The 25,781-nt window shown below is 44.6% G+C and overlaps 1 protein-coding gene across 1 annotated transcript in view; it reads right to left on the reverse strand.

Moving 5' to 3' along the window:
- RMDN3 (regulator of microtubule dynamics 3) overlaps window positions 1–25,355 on the reverse strand; it is a 33,197-nt gene extending 7,842 nt beyond the window's left edge. Inside the window, exons 1-9 of the mRNA XM_021401301.1 lie at window positions 25,127–25,355; window positions 23,642–23,825; window positions 22,356–22,502; window positions 18,022–18,289; window positions 16,698–16,800; window positions 15,351–15,411; window positions 2,212–2,287; window positions 1,386–1,463; window positions 218–316 (exon numbers count right to left, since the gene is read on the reverse strand). Of these exons, the coding sequence (XP_021256976.1) occupies window positions 218–316; window positions 1,386–1,463; window positions 2,212–2,287; window positions 15,351–15,411; window positions 16,698–16,800; window positions 18,022–18,289; window positions 22,356–22,502; window positions 23,642–23,825; window positions 25,127–25,340 (1,230 nt within the window). The 5' untranslated portion in view covers window positions 25,341–25,355. The remainder of the gene's footprint in view (window positions 1–217; window positions 317–1,385; window positions 1,464–2,211; window positions 2,288–15,350; window positions 15,412–16,697; window positions 16,801–18,021; window positions 18,290–22,355; window positions 22,503–23,641; window positions 23,826–25,126) is intronic.

Here is a 25,781-nt window from a genome sequence, read left to right on the forward strand (position 1 = left end):
CTTGAAAATCACGTTCTTCCATCTGCCTGTTCTACAATAATAGAGGCTTCTAAATTTCTGCTTTCGCCAGTTTTTGCTCAAGGGGTTCTAGCCTTCAGAGAGATATCGTGAAGCGCTTGGAGAGCGATGAGCTTAAGCAGAACGCAAGGACTCAAATTCCATGCTTGCGACTGCATTTGTCAGGTGAGCGATTCCCCTGCGTGTCAGATTTCATTACCTTTAGGAAGTTTTGCAGCGCGTCCTGTACAGTGGCTGTAGGAGGGGTTTCAAACAAAGCAGAAGCAGTCTTTTTTTCAAGCCATCCCAGATGGGAAACCTGCAGAGACAGCAAGATGAAAACATCAAGCCCACGTACGCAGAGACAGTGAATTATCCGGGTTCTCGGAGCTGGTTCAGGCACCTGGGAGACGGCCAAAAACCTCGGTAGTACCAGCAGATCCTGGTCGAGCACCCAAATCCAGCTACAGATCTAAACCTGATTTGCTTTTCTTTGTCCTACGCTACTAGTCACCTTCTGCAGTGTCATCCATCAGCTGCCACATGCATGATGTTAGACATAGGATTTGCCTCTACAACCCAGTATCACAGCAGGGCAATTGGGTGGCTGGCCTGAAATCCCAAAGCTCCTCAGTGCAACTGCACCAACTCCTGGCAGTTTTCACCTATGTATTAGAGCAAAAGCAGGTATGCAGCCCTCCTGTCTCCCTTCTACATGGATCTGCCTCTATTTCTCAGCTTCTACAGCTCTGAGAGCAGCAAGGCTGTGCAGGAAGTTCTGAACAGAATGAAGAGCTTCAACTGGCTGAGCTCATCGCTCCTCTGTAATTAACCGAGTCAATTACCTTGGCTGCAATCTCTGCCACGTGACTTCTTCATTTCTGACAGCAGCAAAGCACTTTCAAACCGCATAAAGTGAAAAGTGGATAGTTACTGCCAGCCCTTATCTGTTTTTATAGGCACTCAATCTGATTTATGGCATTTCACTTCGAGCTTTTCCTTGTCAAGAAATACAAAGCAGCTGGCAGGCTTCCTCTAATACCTCCAATACTTCGTGTAGCAGAGGAACCACATGCAAAGGATTATAGAGTTGTACTGTGCGCAGAAGCTGTTGCCAGCCCTGAAAGGTCCTTGATCACATCCATATGTGCTTAACGGTTTCAAGGTGGTTTGTTTTAACTGAGTAAAGCAGGGCAAACGTTAAGCTAGTTTGCTGCTAGTGCTTTTCTGAGCCCATTCTTTGCCGTGTCGCCTCCCGTGACACTGGCGGGGACTAAAACATGAAGGCTTCAATCCACCTAGCTTTTAAGCCACCCAGATTTCACGCCAACAAGGAACTAAATTCCAGGGAAGAAATAAAAGTAATCCGTTTTAACAAACTGTTTTACCTGGTAACACCACCTGCCCAAAAGGTAGTAAGACTTGGGGTCCTCAGGTTTCAGCGCAATCGCTTTATCAATGTGTTCCTATGGAAAATCATCACCAACACACATTACGTTCTTGTTAGAAGCCAAGAGCAGATGAGCACATATGGAAAGAGGAAAGGAATAAGCCCACAATTTGTCAGTGATCAGGAAAATTACAGCCACCGAGAGATCCCAGATTTCCTTAAAACTGTTTCAGTGAACACGAAATCAGCTTTCTATCAGAAAAAAGAATGACTACGTGCAAGAAAAGAAGCTGCCCTTCACTTTATTCTGCCTCCTTTTCCTAACCTTGACATAGTCATGCAAATAGCTGCCAGCCTGCTAATTCTATGCGGCCAATTCGGTAGCAACTGGTGCATCTCCTTACCCTGCACTATCCCCGTTTTGGCTGAAATGCAAATTAAGGAAACTGAAGCAGGTAAACTGCCTTTGAAAAGTCATCACCTGGTACTTCCTGGAGGGCGCAAGCAGGCAGGAAAAGTTGGTATCTTATTACCATATGATAATGTCACGCCTCAAGTTCTCAATCTGTTTGCATTTTACCTGCAAGACTTCTATTATTCTTCATCTTTTTTCTGACGTTACAGTGCACATAAATGCAGAGTGAAACCAGTCGGCCCCAACGCATCTTGCTGGAATTGCCTTCCTCACCCCAAGCCACCCCCTAAAAGCTTCCCTTTGAGACCTACAGCTCCTCCGCTAGGAGCTGGAGCCTGTCCTCCTCACTTACCCTACCACAGAAGTACTGCTCAGCACACACAGAAGCCAGCGCGCTCCTTTCACTCACCTTAAAAATATATCCAGTTTGAATGCGCTTCTGGATGCTCTCATATTCTGCCAGCTGCCCGCAGAGAATGGCGTACCTGCACAGAGGAGGCATTTGAGTGAAACTGAGCTGGCAGTTCTAAACAGACATCTGCATTCTGCACGTATCTTCCTTCTGAAGATACGAACACGTTTAAGCTTCGCATCTTTTACAGGGAAGGGACGTATGCAGCAAGCACTTATGGCACGGGAAGGCAATAGCTCCAAGGATGCCAGCGAGTGAGCGGGAGAGGCTCGCTGTCACATGGAACTTCATTGCACTGATCACGGAGCACTTCTAGGCCCTATATTTCTTCACTCAGCAAAGAACAGCGTGAAAATACGGAGTGCTGAAGAGCAAATCCTACTAGAGCAGGAGCCAGAACCGCAAAAAGCACTAACTAGCTCTAAGATGCACAGCCATCTCCCATACGCAACAGCAAATCCACAGCACAACGGATGCCTACTCGGAGGGAAAATTATGTGACAACCTACCTATATCTCGCAGCCTGAGCAGCCACTGCATTTGGGAAACAAAATAACATGGTTTGAGTGCTGCAAGCTCAGGTCAATTTAGTTTTCTCTAGGAAGAGACTCTAAAATTCCACCCTAGCAAAATTATTTTGTGAGCAGTGAAAGCAAGGAAGCTTGATTGCCCACGGATTTACACTCTCCCATCTCACCTCCCCACGCACTGCTCTTCCCTGAAATTGGTTCAGAGGCTCAAAAGTAAAGCTGAAAAGAAGAAAGATGCAAGTACATCTCCTCTGGGATTTCTTTGGCTCCATCCACAGCTCTGCTCGTGCCGCCGGACCCTCCGTCTCATCTCCTCATACGATACCCCCAAGGGTCCCAGCTGAATATGGTTCCTCTAGCCATATTATTTAAGGCTTCAGGAAACATTCAGTGAATACAATTAGGTTTAAGATCACACTACAAAGCAGTAAGTTCTGGAAACACCCTTTCTTTTTCAAATGGAAGCTAAAATTCCACATCATCTTTCTTTGCACTACTCCTTCCTTCCCCAGGGCAAGCTTACAAGTCCGTTCCCATAAATCCAGTGGGATGAAGGGAGCCCAGCCTGACCTCTCCAACAACTGCCGTACCAACATCAAGCGGTGTAATACTCATTTGTCAGGTATAAATAAACATCAGACTTTGAAATGGTAGTAAAATAAGCATTAAACAGCAGGCCTGACATGAAACAAGGGGTAAGAAATAAAGCAAAGGATGCCTAAACTGGACCAGGTTGCCCAGAGAAGCTGCGGCTGCTCCATCCTTGGTCAGGCTGGATGGGGCCCTGGGCAGCCTGACCTCCTGAGTGGCAATTCTGTCTGCGGCAGGGCGGTTGGAACTAGATGATCGTTAAGGTCCCTTTCAACCTAAAACATTTTATTAATTGGTCTTTCATTGCAGTCCCAGGAACAGCAGCCTTAGCACGAACCTTCCTTTCCCATTTGCGCCTCAAGATCCAGGGCACGGTGGTGGTTTCTACACATGAAACTCTGTTGTTCTGAGATTTCTTGAGGTCTTCAGCCTCCCTGCCTCTCCTTCTCCGCAGTACTGGGATGGCTTCCTGCTTTTCTCTTCTGCTTGTTTAGCTTGGCCTGTTCCTCAGTATTGGAACTATTTATTTTAATCCCTTCTGTGAAATGTCTTTGGATGAAATGTCACGAGAGGCACCACCAAGTCGCACGAAGACTAACAATAATAGGATAGATTAAGAAGAATGAGGTCGGGAAGGGGATTTTCATCTTTTGTAAACATTTGGTAACTACGAGGATCGATGTCTCAGCAGTGACTTAAACCCTGCATTATGAGACTTGCTGGACTAATTATTAACCAGAACTACTCATGAAGGTCAAACCACAAGTTCCCATAGAACTCCCAGTTCGGTAAGGATTTTCCCATTCATTAGAAAATAAACTCTGTGCAGCAGGAGATAAGACACCACCAGACGAGAGCCCGCCTGTTCTTCCTGCTCAAATCCCCAAGCTCAGAACATGCAGCTTGGATGGAGCTTCGTGTTCAGTGCTGCACTCTGGCTGACTCCCATTTGAAAGCAGGACTTTTGGCCTCCGAACACAAAACACACAGCCCAGCACCAACAGCCTCATGGCCAGGGTGGCTTGCCAACCCAAACACGGCTCTTATCTCTTTGAACAGTTTCAAAGACACGCTAGTTAAGTCTGCTGATGCTCCTTTCTGAGTAAGACAAGAAGTGAATTAAGTTGGACTGCTGACAACAGCACGGGGACGTGGAAGCCTTTGCATTTTATTGAAATCAAATTTTGCTTCATACATATTTGACTAACTTTACATGGCAATACCCAACAAATTAATGAGCTACAGTATATTGCTAGTCAACCAGCACTAGCAGTGAACTGAAAATATCAACGCTAGCCCGTAAATCCGTTTGGTGTTATTCAAACAGCACTGCCAGTAAATCAAGAGAGATTTCATCACAGGCAGGCAAGATGAAAAATCCTAGGTCAGAGCTCAACTAGAGTCAGATTAAAAGACAGAAAGAATAAAGCCCTTCCTAATCAAGTAAATAATTCAGAGAAGCAGAACTTCAAAGTTTTCTTTATACAGAATTGAGAAGTTTCTGCAGTGTTTTATGAGTATTACCAGTTTTTTACTTGCCTGTGCACTGAGCCTCTTCACTTGTAAAGGAGGGAGACAGATAATTAGCATGTAGCTACGCAATGAAACACACCAGAAAATCAAATGTTTATTAATTTGGGGTTCTAGTACCTTGGGAGAGATAGCAGAACTCCCAGAAACTTAACCTTAAATTAATGACCCTTGGTCATCATGGTCATACAGAGCAAAAGGGTTGAGATCAGGCTTTCCTAAACTTCAAAAAGAGGGGAGACAAGATCGAAGGAAAAAATTAGAAGCTGTCCAGAGAGCTTGGAGAGGAGGCTGGGCTGTAAATTCACACGGCACCAATTATGCCGCATCATTTCCCATTCCAGTGTACTTAGCAGTGCTGCACTCTACACGCACGGATGGTTTAAATAAGGCACTAAGTGATACTGGCATACACACTAGAAGTTTAAGCACAATAAATTGCTCTGGATTACGGCAACACTGATTTACTACCATCTGCTGTTTGCTTTACCCATGCAGGTTCTGCACCCTGCCCTTCGGCTCCATGTTTCCAAAGCCCAACGACATTTCCTTCCCAAAGGAATTCCTCTTTACACCTATCTCCCAAACAAAGACCTTCAAATATCCTGAAGACTTTGTGAGCGTGGCAAGCTTATTTTATATAAAATATCTAATGCCCTCAAACTAATACTAGCAGCAGCAACCTTGATTTCCCATGGGTTGTAGGCGTCCAAAGCCAGATGACTGCTTCATACTTGATGAATGACACAAGGTTTTCTTGCTCAAAGCCTACCTCTGAACAGCACTAGAGCCATAGCCTTAGACACTACCCTTCCTGAGCGAGTCATTTTAGGACTCTATTCCTAAAATTAAAACTCAAGCCTGACATAAAAAAGTTCTAGGAGAAACATCTTGCGTCAGTTCCTCCTGTAATGTCTCGCTGAGGACCATGTTCTTCCAGGAAAAGATGGACTTCCTCTTCCTACAGACCTGGTTTTACGTTCTAATTAAGGCTTTAACATCAGTGTCAACAAAAATATTCTGGATGGCATCTTGGTCTTGCCTAGCATCATCACTTGGACTGAGGTCACTGAACATCCAATCCACACAGCTTGTTTGAACTGTCCCCTACTAAAATGAGTTACTCTAAAGAAAAGAGACGTGCACTAAAACCTTGATTCCTGCCACGGCATTTGATGAAGCCTAAAAATATTTTGCTGTGTGACAGTAGCTACGTTGGATAAAAAGAAAAGTCACACCTACCCACAATCCTACTGTCCATCCAAAATTAGGCAAGCTTTTTATCTGCAATCGTTACTTCACACCCATTGACAGCATTTGTGCCATTTTTTACATAGTCATTCAATGCTATGACATCCTTCTGCAACTTTCTAAAGCCAGTTTTAGCTGAGCTGTAGTTTTTGCCATTGTCCTGCACAGGACTCTGAAAGACGTCATCTTGTAGTTCCCGTAGTCTCTTCTGATGTCTAAAGGAAAATTTAAAAGTACCATATAATCACAGAATGGCCTGGGTCGAAAAGGACCTCAAAGATCATCGAGTTTCAACCCCCCTGCCAAGTGTAGGGTCGCCAACCACTAAACCAGGCTGCCCAGAGCCACGTCCAGCCTGGCCTTGAATGCCTCCAGGGACGGGGCATCCACAGCCTCCTTGGGCAACCTGTTCCAGTGCGTCACCACCCTCTGAGTGAAAAACTTCCTCCTGATATCTAACCTAAACCTCCCCCGTCTCAGTTTAAAACCATTCCCCATGATTAATTTAAAACCATAACCATGATTAAGGGCCTCTTTTATTTTTATTAATGAGTAGCCTCTATTTACTCTGAACCTCCGAAACACTGTCTTTAAACAAGCTCTGAATTATCTGCAAGCACTTTACTGCTAGTGCTCTTCCCGTACTCAATCTTTTCCCATAGTCATTCCGTTTCTTTTGAACTTATTATTACTTACTGAAATCTTTCCCGTGCTCCTGTACAAGGACATTCAATCTCAGTACTTCATGGTAATGACCATAAAATGTTTTTGCTGTTAAAACACCTTGAACCCTACTCTACTGATGCCAAACTGAGACTTGTATCTGTTTTTAATACTCTGGAACACTGCCATATTCTTGTCAGGTAATTTATAATGGTTTAAAAAAAAAAAAACTACATTTTTTCCTACCATTCTACCATGACAACGGCAGAAAGCAAAATGAGCAGCAGTCTCCTCACATTATCATGGATTCTGCCCTAAGAGATACTGTGAGCTCCATGATTTTCTATAGCTTGTGTGTCATAATCTGAGTCAAGTAATTATATATATTTCCTACGTATCTCACCACAGAATTTAATTTCACAGAGATTCTCTGTTATCTGTTGATATGGTTAATTCATGTTCCTTACTTATTCTATGCTTTCTGTAACACGCAATGTTCATACCCTGACAAGTTGTCTTGGGACTACTGTGGAAGCAAAACTCCTAGCTTTACATAGGAAAAGTAAAAAATCAACTTTGAACAACTTGGGCTTGAGACACAAGAATTTCTTTGAAAATAACAAAAAATAAACCCCTAAAGAAAAAAAAACTACAAAAAAAAAACCCCAAAAAACCTAAGCACAAATCACCCCGCAACAGCGTAGGTCATTGAGAATGAAGGCCGGGAGGCTGGGAGGAAATGGTGTTAAACGAAGACTAAATGTTGAAGAAGATATCTCATATTCAGATACCTGTGGTCATTAAAATGCTACATTTCTGAAAAACTACAGGGATCAACACCGGCAAACAAAGAATACAAGAATGAGCATACATACAGTTGATTTGCTGTTCATTGAAGGGTGAGTGTGGGAGCCTCACTGCTGGAGGTCCGCCTAATGTGGTTTGGAAAATATCCATCAGAAAGCACACGGCTTTGTTTTGGAGTGAATATATTACCTGAGTCTCCTTTATCCCAATTTTACATGATTATCTGTTTCCTGAGATGGACCGCGAACTAATGGATATTGAATGGTGCAGCAAAAGATTCCCCTGACATCAGTGCTGTTGCTATTAAATAACTTCATTAAGCTGGATAATGTAACATTAAATTTAAATCAATGGCGGGTCAGCCTATGTTTGAAAATTCATCTAGTAATGGGTGGGTGGCAGCAGAGAATCAAATTTAAAGCAGCAGATCATAAGCAGCCCAAGGCAATAATATGATGCTGTACTAGCATGCCTCAGCTCGAGCGGTATATACAGTTTTTGAGTAATAAATTAAAAAGACAATCCGATGGATAGAGTCCATAAAACTACAGGAACAGAAAGCTTGCGCAACATCACCACGCTCAAATTTATGGCAAGCGGACCAACCGTTCTGTCCTCTTACAAATAGTTCCACGTGTTGATTTTTTTCCATGTCTAGAGAGCAAGGAATCTTGGCAAATTACGTTAAGTAAGGAGTCTATACAGTTACCTGGCAAAAACCAAAACTAATCTTCATTTGTGATTTAAGTCAGAACTCTGATCGCTGTCACAGAAGAGAAAGCCTGAAGTGCCCTTTTCCTACCCACATCTCAATCTATTTTTCCTTAATCCTAGGAAAAGTTGAAGTCCTCATTAGTTACCAAAGCTGGAATACAAAACGTGCCTTCAAATCTGTTTGATTCCCACGTTGGTTTTATCTGTTGAAGATCTCTAGTCTGCCTCAGGAGGTGGTAGGAATGGACCATATGCGTTTGCAGAACAATGTGTATTCATTCCCAGTGAAGCCTGAAGACACAAATAGTATTTCTTCCGTGGAACGTACCCTTCTTGCGGAGTGCCTTTGTGCTCATTTAAACCTCTGGTTTTAGTTGAGAAACATCTAAGTTTTCCCCAACAACTACTACGCAAGGGCCTGGCTTATATCTTGGCAAGATATTCCTATCATAATGACTTACTGCAGGAACTACTTATGGGTTCAAGGAAGGTGTCATCCGCATCAGCACCAATGAGAAGAGTGGCAGAACAAAGCCTTTTGTAGTGCATGAGTTGCTTCCCAGGCTTGTAGCACCACCAGCTTTGCTACGAGGGATTTCTATTGACGTACTCATGCTGTTAAGATCTCATTTCTCAGAACTCATGATCAAATATCAGTCACTTCATGTGCCTAAAACCTTTTCAAATGGACAAAACCAGCAGCCAAGACCGGGCAGCGATGGATATGACAGCAGTAACTTAGCCCTTCTTTAACTGCTCTGTTCTGATGGGTCGGACCCAAGCCCTCAAAAAAGGGCAATACAGAAATCATCTTATGAAGGAAACATGACTGCCAGGGTTTCTTCTGTTCAGAATTCCCGCTGAAAAGGCGGCAACAAGATTAAAAAAACAAATAAACACATTTAATGGAATAGCCAAAGGTATCTAAATTAGTTGACCTCCTTCCCTTAAAGAAAGCTGTGACCTAAGAAGAGACCTAGTGAGCATAAACATAACCTTTAGGACTATCCTCCCTTCTACCTCAACAAAGTTCAAAGCAAATACTAAGCACAAATACAAAATTACAGCTTTTATATTCAGAACCACATATTTAAACATCATAGAGATAACGTTGCTGACAGAGCAAAAACTGTGCCTCTACTGATGTAGTTAGAAGCTTTCATCCAGAAGACAAGATGCAAATGAAACAGTACACAAACCAGCTGGAACACTGTTATTATTTCCAAACAATCTCCCCATTTCTGTAATTTCAGGATTCATCAGAAATATGACTAACACCTGAAAACTTCCTTAACATCACCTGCTCCTCTCCAACAGCAAGCATGGACCAAAAGACCATATTCCAGGGAAATACTAGGGGCTCAATTTTTCACGGGAACAGGGTACAGAAGCTCATAAAATTATTTCCACACAGCACATTTCCCTTCACACCACTTTCATTATAATTCTCTCTCAAGAAATGAAAAAAAAAAAGAAAAAAAAAGGGAGCATGCTGGGGCCAATTTGTAGCCAACAGTCTTTGTTTCTGTTTAAACAAGACATCTCTCTTTTTCTTGTCTAACAGATAAAAAGCAACCCACAGACTGTAAATGTCAGCTTACTTCACTGTCTCCAAAAGGAGGAGTGAAAAAAGGAGGAAAATTATTCCTGCTGAGATTTCCTCTGTTCCTGCTCATCGTTTTCACAGCTTTCCTCTTCCCCGGCTCTTCTCCAGCATCTCCAGAGCTCGGGACATGGAGATGCTCAGGATACTGACAACCCTGGAGAAGGGAAGGACCTTCCTGAGAACGGGGAATGCCATCAGGTGCTCCTGCTGCATGCTATTTTTCCTCCTCTACGTGCTCAAATATCTCGCAACACCTATTCCTGTTTGCTGCAGTCTCTTCTGCCCCTGATTGATAGAACCACCTAAGGAACACAAGAAAAGCTCAGCCCAAAACTGAGGCGTAGCTCAAAATGGGCCAGCTCTGGGCGGCAATCCACGAAGAGTTACGTCCTGAAGCACTGCCCATTGTTCAAATTACAGCTACCATCAAGTCCTACCTGGAGCGCTGTCACTCCAAAAAAAAAAAAAGATGTCCATCTGCAGGACAGCCAGATGTACCGAGTGAATTTAAAAGGGCTGGCCCACCATTCAGCACCTCTTGAGCAAGGAAGGTGCTCTCCCAAAGTGACAGACTTCAGAAGCGAGGGCACACTTCAGAGGCTCACCCAACCCAACAACGCATCCTCCCCCGTTTCTCATTAACACACATAATATCTCCGAGATGGGCCAAAGCTCATTACTTCTTCTGCACCAACAGCTTTCAGCGGTTAGCAACAGACGTTCCACACAAAATAGTTAACTTGAACAAAAGCTAGAAATAACAGCACCTGCAAAATTTTTCCCTCTGAAATCTCTTGCCGCTCCGGTTGCACTTCCAATGTTTCTTTTAACAACAGGAGGCAAATCCAAGGCAAACCCCCAGCTCTCTCAGCTTTCCTCATCTTTAAGGCTGCTGTTAGGGACTTGAAGTTGCACTACAAACACACGCCAAAATGGGTAGGGGGTTCTAACAACGAGTAAGCTTTTTCCCTCACTTCATTCACGAGGATGTCACACACTTACGTCTAAGCACCATAATGCATGGGTTTGTCAAACAATCCACGTCTTCTCTATCCATCTCTAACAGCAAGCAAGAACAAACCTTCAAAGCTGCACTGTCCTCCTACTCATAAGCTGAAATATGTTTAAGATGCAAATTATTTAATTGGGCATCATATCTACCTGATCACGGCGGGACACGGTTTAGTGGGCGTCTTGGTAATGGGTTGATGGTTGGACTTAGTAGCGATGATCTTGAAGGTCTTTTTCAACCTTAATGATTCTATGATCAGAGATCTTTTACAACTACAGCAAAATAATTATGCCTGTATCAAAAAATAAGATTCAGGTCATACCACAACAGGAGTACACCGGCATAGAGAACACCTGGTAAAGCATCCATCAGCTCACAATACACAAACCCATTCTAAAGGCACTACATATGCCAAACACTCAGCACAACCCTTACGTGTTTCCATGTTCCAGAACGGTGCCTACAAGGAGAGCACAGCCAGAGACCAGTCCTGCTGCGCACAAGATGACTTGTCTGTGCCGTACTGTGCTCTCTGTCAACCAGCTCTGCAGAGATGGCTCTTCTGGGACCAGCTGGGTTCCAAGAGCAGATGACCACAATAGCAGTTTCGTAACAAATGTAATGTCAAGAAGACCCAGGAGATCCATGAAAGGCCTCTCCTCCGCATTTGGGGCAGATCCCAAGGCCAGCCCAAACACTTACTGCTTTCTCTCTCATTCAGAAACCACTCTCATGTTGCCAAAGCCTTCCAGCCACAAAGCATCGCAGGCTGCAGCCAGCCATGCTCCAGTCACTGCTGCCTCAGCCAGCTCTCAGCAGGCCCCTCTTGTTCACAGCGTTTCTTTCTTCCCTTATTGCTTTAAAATGTCACTCATTACTGCAATAACTATAAGACAGCGAGAGGAAAAATAAGCTTTGCTTGCAATGATGATTAGATTGAATGCAGAGCATGTTCTGTCCTGCTTAATAAGCTTTAAAGCCAAACAAGCAGGGAATGGTTTGTGTCACAGGAGTGAAGAATATAGCATAGAGAACAAGGAGCAGGCACCGAGAAGCAGCACGATTGACCTTCAGTAATCCACAAACATTCAGCAGCAATGGATAAGACAGAAATGTGAACAATCATTCTCCGTTCACTTCTTTATAAACCAAAAGCATCCAATCAAAACCAAAGAAAGCTTTAAAATCTGTACTGATGAACTCAAACAGAAGAAGCAGATTCTTTCTACACACGGCACGTTACATTATGGAACTTGAACCAGAGGATGGCATGGGAACGGGAAGTGGTTCAAAAAGGATTGCACAAACTCACAGAAGATGGGTCCATCAAGGGCTACTATCTGCCAGCAAACTCACTTCTGTGCTCCTGCCTGCAGGAGCTAAGGGCCGCAAACTGAAGGGAAGTCATTGGTGAACACCTCCTGCACTTCCTCTTCCCCCTCCCCTCCTTACATTTTCCTACACAGACAGTGTGGTGAACTGAAAGTAATTATAAGCTTTACTCAATTCTAAGCATTACTCATTACTCAAGTAAAGGGAAATCAAACCATAGTGTCTTCTGGAATTAGGGTTTATCCTACATTTTGCAGATATGAATGTATGAAGCATCATTTCATTAGCAATAAATTTTTTGTCATAGTAAAATTAATTAGTGTAAGGAGAGGCTGTAATTAAAACAGCTTGCGACCATCCCGTGACCCAGGCAGAGCTGGAAAGGGAGTAATTTCCTGTTCTATTCATGACAGCAAATTACTATTCCTGCGACTGATAAAGGTACTTACATATTCATTTCCAATAAATCCCAGGCCTCCCACATGCTGCTCTGCCATTTCCTTTCTCCAGCAGCCCTCTCTGCAGCTGTTCTCTGTAATTAACAGCAAGATGCTGATGTGCAGAAGCTTTCCTTCTGTTTGGGAAAAGGACAGGTCCAACAGGACAAGAACTGTGTGCCCTTTATCCAAAGCTGTTCAGGGAAGAGGACGGCACAGGCTGTGACACAGGTACAGAGAAGACAACAGCGTGCACAGCTCCCGAGGCTTGGCATTTTATATTAGAAACATGTGACTGAACATCCCATTACAGCCACAATAAAACTCTGAACGGTGATGCTAAGCTATCAATATTATATCCTGAATTAGAACCCTACCTTGGACAACGTCAAAAATTAAACTACCAAAGTGACTTCGAAACTTTAAGACTCAACTTGACAGCCAAAAGAAAAAAAGTACACAAACCCACATTCTTTCAAGATGTTTGCCTAGCAGAAAATGCCAAGCACCAGAATACACAAGGGATTAGTTATGCTGTCTCTCCCTTGCTTCATATCAAAGCTTTCATTGAGAACAGCATTTCATTACTAAGAGCTAAAAGGCACAATCTTTCCGAGACGATAAATGCTTTTATTTAGAGGTCGGCAGTCCAACCCATCCTCCAAATCAAAGATGCAAAGAGTCACCGAGGCTGGAAAAGACCTCCAAGACCATCAAGTCCCACCGTCAAATTACTCCTCTCACAAGAGCGTGGACGTTGATTGGCAGAGACATTCAGCATCCTGTTTCCCCAACAGCTTCTAATAAAAACCATTCATTTCACTTTTCCTCTATTTTCAATGTCAGTCACGGCCTCCTCACAACCCGCTCCAACGGCTCTGCATCCTCCTTGTGTTTGTGCACCTTAATGCTACCTCCATACTGAAATCCTAGCAGCTGGAGCCTTCACGTGGATACTGCTTGGTTAAATCACAGATTATTTCATCTTTTATTGCGCAAAAAGAAATATGCACACAGATATGTCTGTGGACAAAGAAAGCCATATGGTGCTACTACTATTATCTCAACTCACTTCAAAGCCGGAGTGCTCTGCAGAGTGACAAGCAGCACACATGGTCAGTCTGCAGCCATTAGACACTCTCCAGAAGACTGAAAATCTGGTGAGAATCATGTCTCTCCTTCCTTCAGAATTAAGATGAATGGAAGAACGTTGGCACAGCACTGAGCCCACGCTAACAGGCCTGGCTGATTGAGGCAAACACATCACTCCTGACACAAAGCAAGCATCTCTGCGCAGAAGAGCATTATTGAAATGTCAGTCACAGAGTAAAAACCAACAATTAACCCAAGAATGTTGGAGGAACACAAAGGAAAAATCAAACGTATTTAATATGTAACTCTCAAGACTCTGCCCCCACGGCTGTGCAGCTGGCTGTGAGCTTGCCTTTGAATGATATACATCTTACTCTACAGGGGGCTGAAAAGGGGCCAAAGTGAACAGAGGGCGTGTGAAAGAAAATAAAAGCAAGCCTCACCATACCGAGGCCTCGTACTCCAGAACTAGCTCTCTGCAACTTCTCTGTGTGAGACACTTTTTGGCAGCCCCTCTTCACCCAAGATACTCAAATATGCACTTTCCCAGGGTCTGCCCAAAAAACCCAAGTGGTGCCGATCGAGTTTCTGTGCTGAGAGGCTAGCAGCATCCCACCACAGCACAGACGTGGGGCCCAAAAGGCAGCTGCTAAGCAAATCGTCCTCCACTCTCTGAAAGAGAAATTTCACCGCTCCCTGGAAAGCTCCTGAAGCAAATTTTCATTCATTGCACCTTTTCAGAATAAATACACTGGGCCTGTAAGCAGACCAAAGACAAGGCAGTTTAGTCTGCTGAATTTACACTGGAGCTAAATTTAACAGAGCTCATTGTAGGAATTCATCTAAAGCCCGCTGTATTTCTTCAAGCCTACGTAGAAGAGCATCCTCCACTACTGTATGGGAACTGCTGAGTCAGGGCCTGAACCACTGATGGAGCACCTGGAGGAAAGACCCAGTCAGCCCTGGAAGCACAGGTGAAGGCAATTCACCTCTTAGGCCTCATTTAAGGGCTGAGTGCCCCTGAGGGAGGATCCCTTTCTTGAGATCCCTACTTGGTGGAAGCCTTTCCCTGTGAACCCAGAATCTTCTGATACAGGTGAGCGATCTCCTTCCCTTCCCTTATAGCACCTTGCTATCATGCTGCTCCTTCCACCTGTTTTCTAACACCTTTTCTATCATGGTGGTCCTTCTGATCGCTACAACCACCACCACCAGTTTGCCTTGCTAGGTGCAGATGGACAAAAGTCTATATTGTCAAAGAACTGCATTATTCTATCTGGTTCCTTTTGTTCAAGAACTCTCCTGGCCACCTTGTCACAAAGAAATTCCTAACTAAAGTGGCACAAGCAAAGTAAAATGAAGTTTATAACCACAACAAAACCTACTGTCTATCAAGACATTACTTATGACAATGGCTTTGTAACAGCTAGAAATAACATCAGCGTAGTGTACTCCTACTAAAAGCAGATGAGCTTTCTGGTTCCCCCCCCCCCCCCCACACCTTTTTAAATGCAGGTCAGCTCACAGCAGTCTCCTATGCTTCTTAAAAACAAAACTTAAGAGTTACGTACCACTGATGACACTCAGCACTCTGATCCCATTTCTGAAAGGCAATCTCCAGTTCTTCTTTCCCTGCAAATAAGAAATTCAGTCACTTTTCAACTTCTTTCTCTCAAGTCGTTAAGAGTACAATAAGAGAATGGCATAAAAAGTTGTATATTTGTTAGTGTTATAATATTGCGTTTTGGTGACAAGGTTTTGGAGCTCCATGAGCAGCTCACGGCAGAGCAGGAGAAGAGAGTGAGGATGAAGGAGCAGGGGATGACAAAGTGTTCTGGACCAAGTGCAAAACCCATTCCCAGTTCCCCTGTACTGCTCGAAGGAGGACAAAGAAGGTGGATGGGGGAAAGGCAGTTTTAGTTGGCTTGGAGTTCTTGCTGCTCCATTCTATTAGCAATAGGCATTCCATTACAATAATCTGTGATCTCCCTGTCCTTATCTCAACTCACAGGCTTCTTTGTCATCCTACTTTTTCCCTCTGTTCCGTTGAGAAGGGGGAGTGAGAAAGCAACGTGGCAGAGCTTAGCTCCCGGTGTGAAACCGTATCCCTACACAATGTCACACTTGCAGCAATACTGAGCACCCAAGATCGCTCAAAGAGCTCATGCAAATCTCAAGCACAGTTGCAAATTATCTTGACCTGTCAACATTGGTTTCACCCCCTTGGGAAGCACATTCACACGTAAGGAAAATATCTTCCTCAACGTGACAAGAAAACAGGAGTTTGCAATGGTTTTGTTCCGATTCATTTCGCAGCTTTCAATCTAGCTTGCCCCACTTTCCCCCTCTCCTTCAAGAGCCTGCAGCCTCAAAAAGAGTAGGAACTAAGCACCTATAAAAGGCAAAGGAAGTATCACAACAGGAGTTCAAATTTCACACTGCAAACAGCTACAGTAGTCTCCAGAAAATAACGATTAGTTATAGCATTAAACATTCATATTTAGATATTTGTACACTGGACAGAGATGATTTAGGATAGAGCTGATTTAGAATAGTATCTTTTGTTGCACATCTTTAATGTAAAAAAGATGATTTTCTGTTTTATTCTGACCCATCTACAGTCTTGAAGACAAATCACATTTGAAATAAAGAATGAAGAAATGAAACTGAATGGGTTTCGCTAAGAAATACCCATTTCAAACTTTGTTTTTGTTATACCTGCATGTGTCAGCAACAACAAATGAAACGGATTACAGTATAAACTTAATAATCTTACAATCAGACAGGGTATATAGGGGATAGGCTTGGCTAACCAACTTTTACCTAGCCCTTGGTCTACTTACACTGCCTTTCAGAAAGCAAAACTTTAACTCGGGTTTGAATGCCCCTTCCCTTGCCTTGAACACACAATTCCTTACCGTCCGATGCGTATGATTTCTTCTCATCTGTGTCCTCTGTGATATCATACATGTCGCTATGTGCTCGGGCCAGGCGCCAAAGAAAATCTCCCTGATCTGCATACTGCAGTAAAAACATAAATGAGATACATCAGCCACGTAAACCACCCGTTCTGCCACCCATAAAGAGAATGAGAAGGACAAAAATCAAACGAGGGCACATGCTGGCAGTTGTACAGACATTTTTTTAGAAACCTTAGATATAAGAACTGAAGCAGACCCACAAAAGAGCAAACAGTGGCCAAATTTATCATTAAGGAACAGGTCTCACGAGCGCTGCCTTCCAGCAGAGCACTCCTCCACTTTGAAGTTCACACTGGGGCCATTCTTTTTTAAGCAGTGTCCACTAACCTCAAAACACTGGAAAAAAGAAACCACCTCAAACCTCTCCACTTAATTAAAACCACAAACGGAATGGTACTGTTTCCACGTTTCGGTCAGCATTCACATATTCCTGAACCAGGTGCGGTACTACAGGTACGCCACTGATTTTGGAGCAGCTGTGTTCTGACAAATGCTCATTTACTTTAAAAACACCACCAGCAACAAAACCTCCTAGAAACACAGCCGCCTAACAGTCTGCTTTATTTTACAATAGCACTGTAAATACAAGAAGCCTACAAAAGAATGTGAGAAGCTGATGGGCCTGCCATTTACTCCTGATGGGAAGGATTAAGAATTTCCTTGGAATGAGAACTCACACCAAACTGCTGTGTTTTATTACTTTCCCTCTATTACTCCTGGACACACAGAAGTAGTACAAGTTTTGCTTTTTAAAAAAGGCCGGCAGCCTAACAAGCTGCCTTCACTGGCTTAAGAAAACACCAGTGGAGGGTGACAGTGCCAGGCACAGGCACGGCTGAACTAGCTGCAGTCAGTCACAACAACAGCAGCACTGCAGCGAGGCACGTTTCAGCGCTGGGTGCATCACCATGCAAGCTCTAAGGTGACAAAAACCCAGTGCTATCGATGCTCTCTCTGAGTTTGCTGAGCTTACTAGGTGCTGTTGCTTCACACATGCACAATGTTTTCTCGCAGGGAAAGAGATGACACAAAGAGACTCCAGGAGCTCCAGGTCAGATAGCCACTGGAACTGTCTGTTGCTGCAGCCTGAGCAGTTCTGACCTTCAACCTGTTCCCAGCTGCTCCTGAGAAAGGGGGCAACTGGAAACAAGCCCAGTCATGGCGAAGGACTGGACCCTGCTAAGAAATGCTATTTCCTCTTCCCCAGCCATTCAGCTAAATCACAAATCACTGCTGGAAAATATGAAAAGGCAACTTTTACCGCCAGCTTATTATTCAGCAGCAGCTGGAATCCCTCTCTCTTCTCCTGCTCATCTCCATCATGCAAGCGGTCTGCCTGCTGCAGTAGCTGGCCCAGGCCTTCGTCCAGAGAGGAATCGAGGATTAAATGTGCTTCATCCTCGTTCACGAGATCCAGGGAATCCCGCCTTGCTGTTCTCACTGTCTCACAGCTCAGTTCGTCCTCCCCTTCTTCGCTCTCCTTCTCGGACTCTCGGTCGTAATCAGACTCAGCATTGGCTGTGGTGTAGCTTTCAGAAAACAAAAAAACATCTTGGAAAATCAGTCGGAGGAGATGCTATGCTAGGACGCACATGGCACACACACAAAAAAACCTTCCTAATAGAGTAATATGTCGTTCAGCCCAGAGAGCACTGTGTAATTTGAGTCCTCCAAGTGACACCATTCGTTATTTCTCAGGTAACGCAGCCACAAAAAGCTGAAGAAAGAAAGAAACCCCCCCAGATTTAAGCAGAGCTCACTCACAAATGCCCACATAACGTCTGCATGATTTTATCTGAAGTCTCTTAGCTTAATATAAAATTAAACAAACTAAAACCAGAGGCACAACAATTCAGTCCGACGTACGAATTACAAAAGAGAATTTCAACAAAAGATACCACGCGCTCACCCACGCAGAAAATAAGATTTGGGGTTTTTTTGTCCTTTCCAAGGAATTTCAGACACAGCGGCTGTTTTGGCAACATCTAGCACTGTCACCACATTGTCTGAGTGCTAAATACGAAACAGCTTTTTCACACTGACATGTGAAACAGCACAAAACGGGAGGGGAGAGACCCCAACTATTTCCCTTGAGCAGAAGTCAAGCAAGGAGATGGCAGATGAGCCACAGAAAGGCATCCTGGGAACAATCATGAGCTGCTAGATTAGTCAAACAACACAGGATAAAGCTTAGAGCAAAGGTTCTGAAAATGGCTAAAATTGAGCTCCACGTCGTAACACAGGCACATTTAGAACGCCACTGCATGCTGACTGATACCACTGCAGGAAGATGTTTGCTTACATAACTAGGCCCAGGTGTAAGAAAGTACCTTCAAACAATCTAACAGATTTAGAAGCTTCTTTAAAATCATTTCCCCTACCTACACGTTTATCTGTGAGTACTTGATCAAAGAATAAGCCCAAGTTAGCCAGGAATTTAAGAAATCTGCACTTCTATATTCGGATAGAAGGCTCTCTTCTGAAGCAGGACGCTTCAAATCCCATACATATTTAATTCTAGGGGACATTTGTAGTTGTTACTCAAATAAACTGTGCACAAACCATGTACTGGAAAGTCTGTTTAGAATTAAAAGCCATCACAGCCTGGGGGCAGTGAGTAACTACAGCTCCACTCCCTTTGTCCTGGCTGAATTTGTCACTGCTCTCCAAGGCAGAGCCCCCGAAGCTGCCTTTGTCTGGAGACAGAGATATGTGAGCAGGGTCTGTATCTAAAGAAAGCAGTGACACTCATTTAGCCACATGCAGATAACAAAACACATCTGGCTATCGAAACTTCACTCTTCCAAGAACCGTTGCTTCTGCTCAAGCATCTCCCTCTCTGGTAGAGGGTGAATAAAAACCCTCACTCGCTCATCATTGCCTCCAACCCTCATCCACAAATTTTAAAAAGTACTATTTTGTGGCGAAAAATTAAGACAAAAACACTAAAGTAACAGTCAGCCTTACCACTGCAAAGCCAAACACAAGATAGCATGCTGAAGATTAAGTAGGTAGCAACGGATTTAGTGGATGGTGTAGCAACCACGTAGGGGACACTGATGTGGGTCTATCTCAGACTGAGTTAAAAGCTTGATTTCTTGATATTTTCTTACTAATGCTGTTACTAGTTCCCCAGACTACTTCATTTTCAGTGCTTCAGTGCTTCAGTGCTTAACAAAAACTCCTGCAATTCTCTTCTCTGTTTACGTTCAGCCTGATTCATTATTTCCCATCCCATCCCGTGGGCTCTGCAGCAGGGATGCTGTTTCACTACAGCCTTTTCCTGGTGGCTGAAGACACTTCAGTACTTCAGCTGAAAACTTGCCACGCTGACGGATCCCGAAACACAACACGGTCTTTAAAAACAAGCAACGCTACGTTTTTTTTCTCCAACGTAAAAATGTGGTTTTTCCCCAAGACAGCTCATACAAGATGCTGCTAGCTTAAAAAGAGAGGTAATGCTGTATGTAACTTCATGAACTCAGAGTTTTTTAGGAAGGTTATAGGATTTAGATACTATCCTACTGCTTTCCTCAAATTTACGATGAAGGAAAGTTCTTAAATGCTTTTGTATGTTGAGGCCTGTGGCTGGCATGCATCCTGATGGAAAATGAAAACGTATTCTCTGACACTAATAAAGCACACGAAAGGGAGCAAAGAAGCCCAAAAGCCCAAAGCACTGCCAAAACAATAGGCAGAAATTAAGTTCTGTAGCTGCCCATGACCCTCAGGCTTGTGAAAACTTGTGATGATTTTTGCCACTTGCGTGTGAAATCAGAGAAGACGCTTATGTCCATGTGGCTTATAAAATAAAATGTGGCTTTTTTTCCCCCCCTCTGAACTTCATTAAAAGAATGTAACTGTCAGAAATGAATACATGGCTGAACTGTATCCACTGAGGGCAGTCTTATTCTTCCTCCCAGAGGCTGCTAAAAAGCTTAGTTCTTTTTTTCCAACAAGTGAAAAGTTCAGTAGCTGCATCTGTAGAAGACAGCACTGCCGAACAGACTGACATTGCACCTATTTATACATGATAAGCGGGAGCACAGTGATGTGATGCGCATTCAAACTTTTTTTTTTTTAATTAAATCAGATGAGAGCTTATCCACTAATTCTCCACACCGACCATTAAATGTGCTTACAGGTTTTAAACAAGGAGTGAAAACTCCCCACCACCCATCACATAACGATGTGATAGCAATGACCCCATATAGCTGTGAGCTTCTACAGGAAAATACACCTCTTGCTCCACGCTTCTCTTAAGGTCCTCCAAGGCGAAAGCCTTACCAAACCTCAGGATCCTCTCTGGCCCATTGGATAATTTATAAATTTCTAATGGTCAGATGCCACTCAGGACAGGTATTTGTTGAAAAACATCCTCCTTTTCAGTGCGCTTTACAAAATATCCATTGGAAACCCGATGACTGAACACATGTACTATTAACCAGCTAGCATGGGCCCTGTCTTTTTAAAGTTTGTTACATAGCCTTCTTAAATGTCACACTGCCATGAATCACTTACTCCAAACTCTGCTTTTACATGGAACACTCAGCACTCACTTCAGATGAATGAAGCGCATCTACAACCTGAAGGAGACCTCGTCAGCTCTTTCCTGCCTCTAAAATTCCACTGACTGAGGCAGTAATGCAGTATTTTAATGGAAGCAACAAAGCCAGCTTTCCCACAGATCTGTGTCCATTGTTCAAGGCAATGGCAGCTTTGTGCTCTGATTATGAACCCGTGTTACCAAGTGACAGTTTGTACCGCTCGCTGGTCGCTCAGCTGCCACCAAACAGCGCTGCATGCCCAAACTCTGTCTTTCTCTCTGTGCTGTAATGAGCTTCTGTCTTTAACTTACACTTCATACCTTTGGGAAAACGTTTAATGCCAGCACTGCATGTTTTAGAAAACATCTGCATACCTGAAAAGCTATGAAATTCATTTGATTAAGCCACAGAAGCGTCTAATCCGAAAGTCTGAAAAATGTATGGAGCAGACCTCTTGCTTTCTGTCTAATATCTCTGTGTTTGCATTTATATTGGATATTTTTGTGTGTGTGTTTTCATCTGTTCTTAAAATATAAGAACCTAAGCAACACAAGTGATCACTGTGCAATACTGAGAAGAAATACTCTATACTAAGGACACCCTAGTTAACAGGAATATACGTGAGCTTTCTCAAGTTTTCTAGACCCTCTACAGTACCTTTTTTATCGTATGGAAATTTTATCTCTGCACAATAGAAAAAGGAGCAAAAACTCCCGATCACCCATAACACACCAGTCACAGATTCCTGATGCTCCCAACTCTCACATTTTGCATTAGTCCAAACCTTCAGAGGTTTTGCATCTGTGTGCGTGTTTGCTTTGAGCTGTGCTCTGTTGTTCAGATACTCAGGGAACTCTATCAGGCTTCAGCAAGCCCTTTCAAGGTGTAACCCAAAAAATACATATAGGTATCTATATTCCAAAGTTACAATTCAAGCCAACTGGAGAAAAAACAAATAAAAATCACCTTCATGTTACAAGCTGCTCTGAAGTGAGCATTTGGACACCAGCACCGACAAAAGCTGCCACCAACAGGGTGTTTGGCTTACCCGCCTTCACTTTCTCCGTCATCTGTGTTGGTTGCTCCTGAGTTAGCTGTGAAATAAATGGAACTGGACCCTGTGGAATCGCTTCTTTCTCTATGGAATGGGAACCGCCGTCGGCGTGTTACTCTCTGGGTTTCTTCCAGATGGGACCTGTAAGAAAGGCAAAACGAAGGACAAATGAGCACTTGATATTGCGCTATTCCGCTTCCACACTGCTCTTCAGCAGGTTGTCTCCAATTTGCTCTATCCCCAAAGAATTCACAAAGTGATCTGCTCTTGTTTATACAAACATCTCATTACCGTACAATAAAAAGCAAGCCTGACCACGGAAAGCCAAAGACTAAAGGATAATTTTATCACAGGCTTTCCTCAATAAACTAAAGAATTCTGAAACACACTGCAGAACACAGAATCATAGAATCCTTAAGGCTGGAAAAGACCACTCAGATCATCAAGTCCAACCGCGGACCCAACTCCACCATGTCTCTCAGTGCCACATCTCCACATTTCTTGAAAACTCCCAGGGACAGTGACTCAATCTGGGCAGCCTATTCTAATGCCCAGCCACTTCTGAGACTTTTCCTAATATCCAGCCTGAACTTCCCTTGGCATAACTCGAGGCCATCACCTCTCATCCCGCTGCTGATACCCAGGAGAAGAGGCCGACCTCCACCTCGCCACAACCTCTACAACAGTCTCCCCTGAGCCTCCAGATTAAACAATCCCAGTTCCCTCAGCTGCTCCCCATAATACTTGCGCTCCAGTCCCCTCACCAGCTTCACTGCCCTTCTCTGGACATGATCCAGGGCCTCGATGCCTTTCTTGTGCAGTGAGGGCCCCAAAAGTGAACACAGCACTCAAGATGTGGCCTCACCAGAGCTGAGCGCAGAGGGATGACCACCTCCCGCTCCTGCTGGCTGCACTATTGCTGATACAAGCCAGGATGATATTGGCCTTCTTAGCTACCCAGGCACACTACTAGTCAACAGTCAGCCAGCTGCTAATACCTCCAGATCCTTTTCCTCCACGCGGTTTGCCAGCAACTCTGTCCCAAGCCTTTAGCGATGTATGAGGCTGTTGTAACCAAAGTGCAGGACCTAGCACTTGGTCTTGTTTCAACATCTCACTGCCAATATACAACGGCAGTGGAAACTAAAAAGTCATTTTTTCCACTTTTTCCACTTTCCATTTAACAGACACTTAACTGATCGTGGTGTTTTCCCATGCTGTAGGACATAAACGTACAACAGCAGACAAAAGATGATAAAATGAGAAGTGCAGATGCTCACCTGACTTCACCCACGATATCTGCAGCCAGGTGCTGCAGGCTGTTTCGTAGCTCCTCCACTTCTTTCCTCAGCTCCGAGATGTTTGTCAGCACAAAGTCCAGGCGGTCCAGCACATCCACCTGCTCGTCGTGCGTTAACAGAGCACAGTCTCCCGCCTCTATAGGAACTGGCTTTCTGGGCAGAGCTTTGAGGAAACAAAAGAGAAAAAAGGTTATTAGATGCATATGGGAAAGGGTTTCTCATAGTGTCAGTTCAATTTTGTTTTCAGAAAACAGAGGGTATAAAGCTTAATCCTGAACATCACCCCCTGACCTGGTCTCAGGTTTTTGGTTCCTCCACTGGTTTACCACTCTCTCCTGACATCAGCATGCAGTCACACTAAACACTTTTGCAACGCTGTATGGGAACTGCTGAGTCATGACCTGAACCACTGATTGAGCACCTGGAGGAAAGACCCAGTCAGCCCTGGGAGCACAGGTGAAGGCAATTCACCTGTGCAACCAGAAGGGGTGGAGCCAGGCTCCACCCCTCTTAGGCCTCATTTAAGGGCTGACTGCCCCGAGGAAGGATCTCTTTCTGGAGATCCCTCCTTGGTGGGAGCCTTTTCCTGCGAGCCCCAAATCTTCTGATCTGGGTGAGCGCTGTATTTTCCTTCCACCTTTTGTAACGCTGTTTCCATTGCGTTAGTCCTGCTTATCGCTACAAACGCTAATTAGGGGAGGATAAAGTTCACCCCTGGAAACATTCAAGGTCAGGCTGGATGGGGCTCTGAGCACCCTGATGGAGCTGTAGGTGCTCTGTTCATTGCAGGGCAGTTGGACGAGATGACCTTTAAAGGTCCCTTCCAACTGAAATGATTCCATGAGTTCTTTTAACGACACTTCTATAGACATCCCCTCCTGAAACACTTAGAAAAAAGCAAAATCCATACTGAATATCGCAAAGACCACAGCAGATGAGCAAACTGCTTCTTTTTAGAAAGACCTTACTGCAGAATAAGTTCAGTTTCTGTTCTACCAACTTCTGTATGAAGAGAGATTGGACATTAAATAGCAGCTGAGTCATCAAAAGATGTCATTTCCCTGGCCTAGGGCATGGTTCAACAGGCATGGTGGTGATGGGCTGATTGGTTGGACTCGATGATCTACAGGTCTTTTCCAACCTTAACGATTCTATAATTCCATTTAGGGGCACGGTGGGGACGGGTTGACAGTTGCACCTGCTGATCTGAGAGGTCAGCATGTACAAGCGGGTGTTTCATGCTGTTGACAAGCAGAGCTCAGGAGCCTGGATTGAAAAAAAAAAAAAACATAAATAGAAGCCGCTCACTGGAGAGCGCTTCGCCTTGAATCCCTCGTATCTTAAAGCCTCATAGCTTTGGCAGAGCGCCGCGACGACTGCTCAACAGCTGCCGCTCATCAGCCGTACATGTGGGAAGGAATCAGAGGGCCCTCCCTGCGGCCCGACCCCGACCCCGGGCCTTACCCTGGCTCCACCGCCCCACAGCCTCCGCGCCGCCTTCCTCGAGCCCCGCCGTGCCTCCGGCCCATTCCCCCGCCGCCTCCCGGACACCGCCCCGCCGCCGGTCGCGCCGCTGCCGCCGCCGCAGCGCCCACAGCAGGCTGAGGCCCAGACCCGCGGCCGCCGCCGCACCCAACGCCAGCCCCAGCACCAGCCGCCCGGGCCCGGGCCGCGCCATGCTGCCCCGAGAGCCGCGGGCGGCGCGCGGGTGACGTCACGGGGAGAGTCACGTGTCACACTCTACGTCATCAGTTCGCGACGGCGAGCGGGGCGGCTGTGTCTGTACGTGTGTGGGTTCGTGTGCTACGCTTGCACCTGTCCCTGTATCTGCATCTGCACTTGCAGCTATACGTACAGCTCCACTCACACCTGCACCTGCACGTGTAGCTGTACCTGCTTCTATACTTGTTTTTACCTACACCTCTACCTGTGCCTACACGTGAACCTGTAACGGTACCTACACCTACAGCTGCACCTACACCAACATCTACGGCTGCGCTTAAACCTGAACCTACGGCTGCTCCTGCACCTACACCTACTGCTGTAACTGCACCTACACCTACACCTACAGTTATACCTGCACCTACACCTACAGCTATGCCTGCACCTACACCTACAG

Source organism: Numida meleagris, chromosome 6 (assembly GCF_002078875.1).
Source record: "Numida meleagris isolate 19003 breed g44 Domestic line chromosome 6, NumMel1.0, whole genome shotgun sequence".
Lineage (NCBI taxonomy): Eukaryota > Metazoa > Chordata > Aves > Galliformes > Numididae > Numida > Numida meleagris.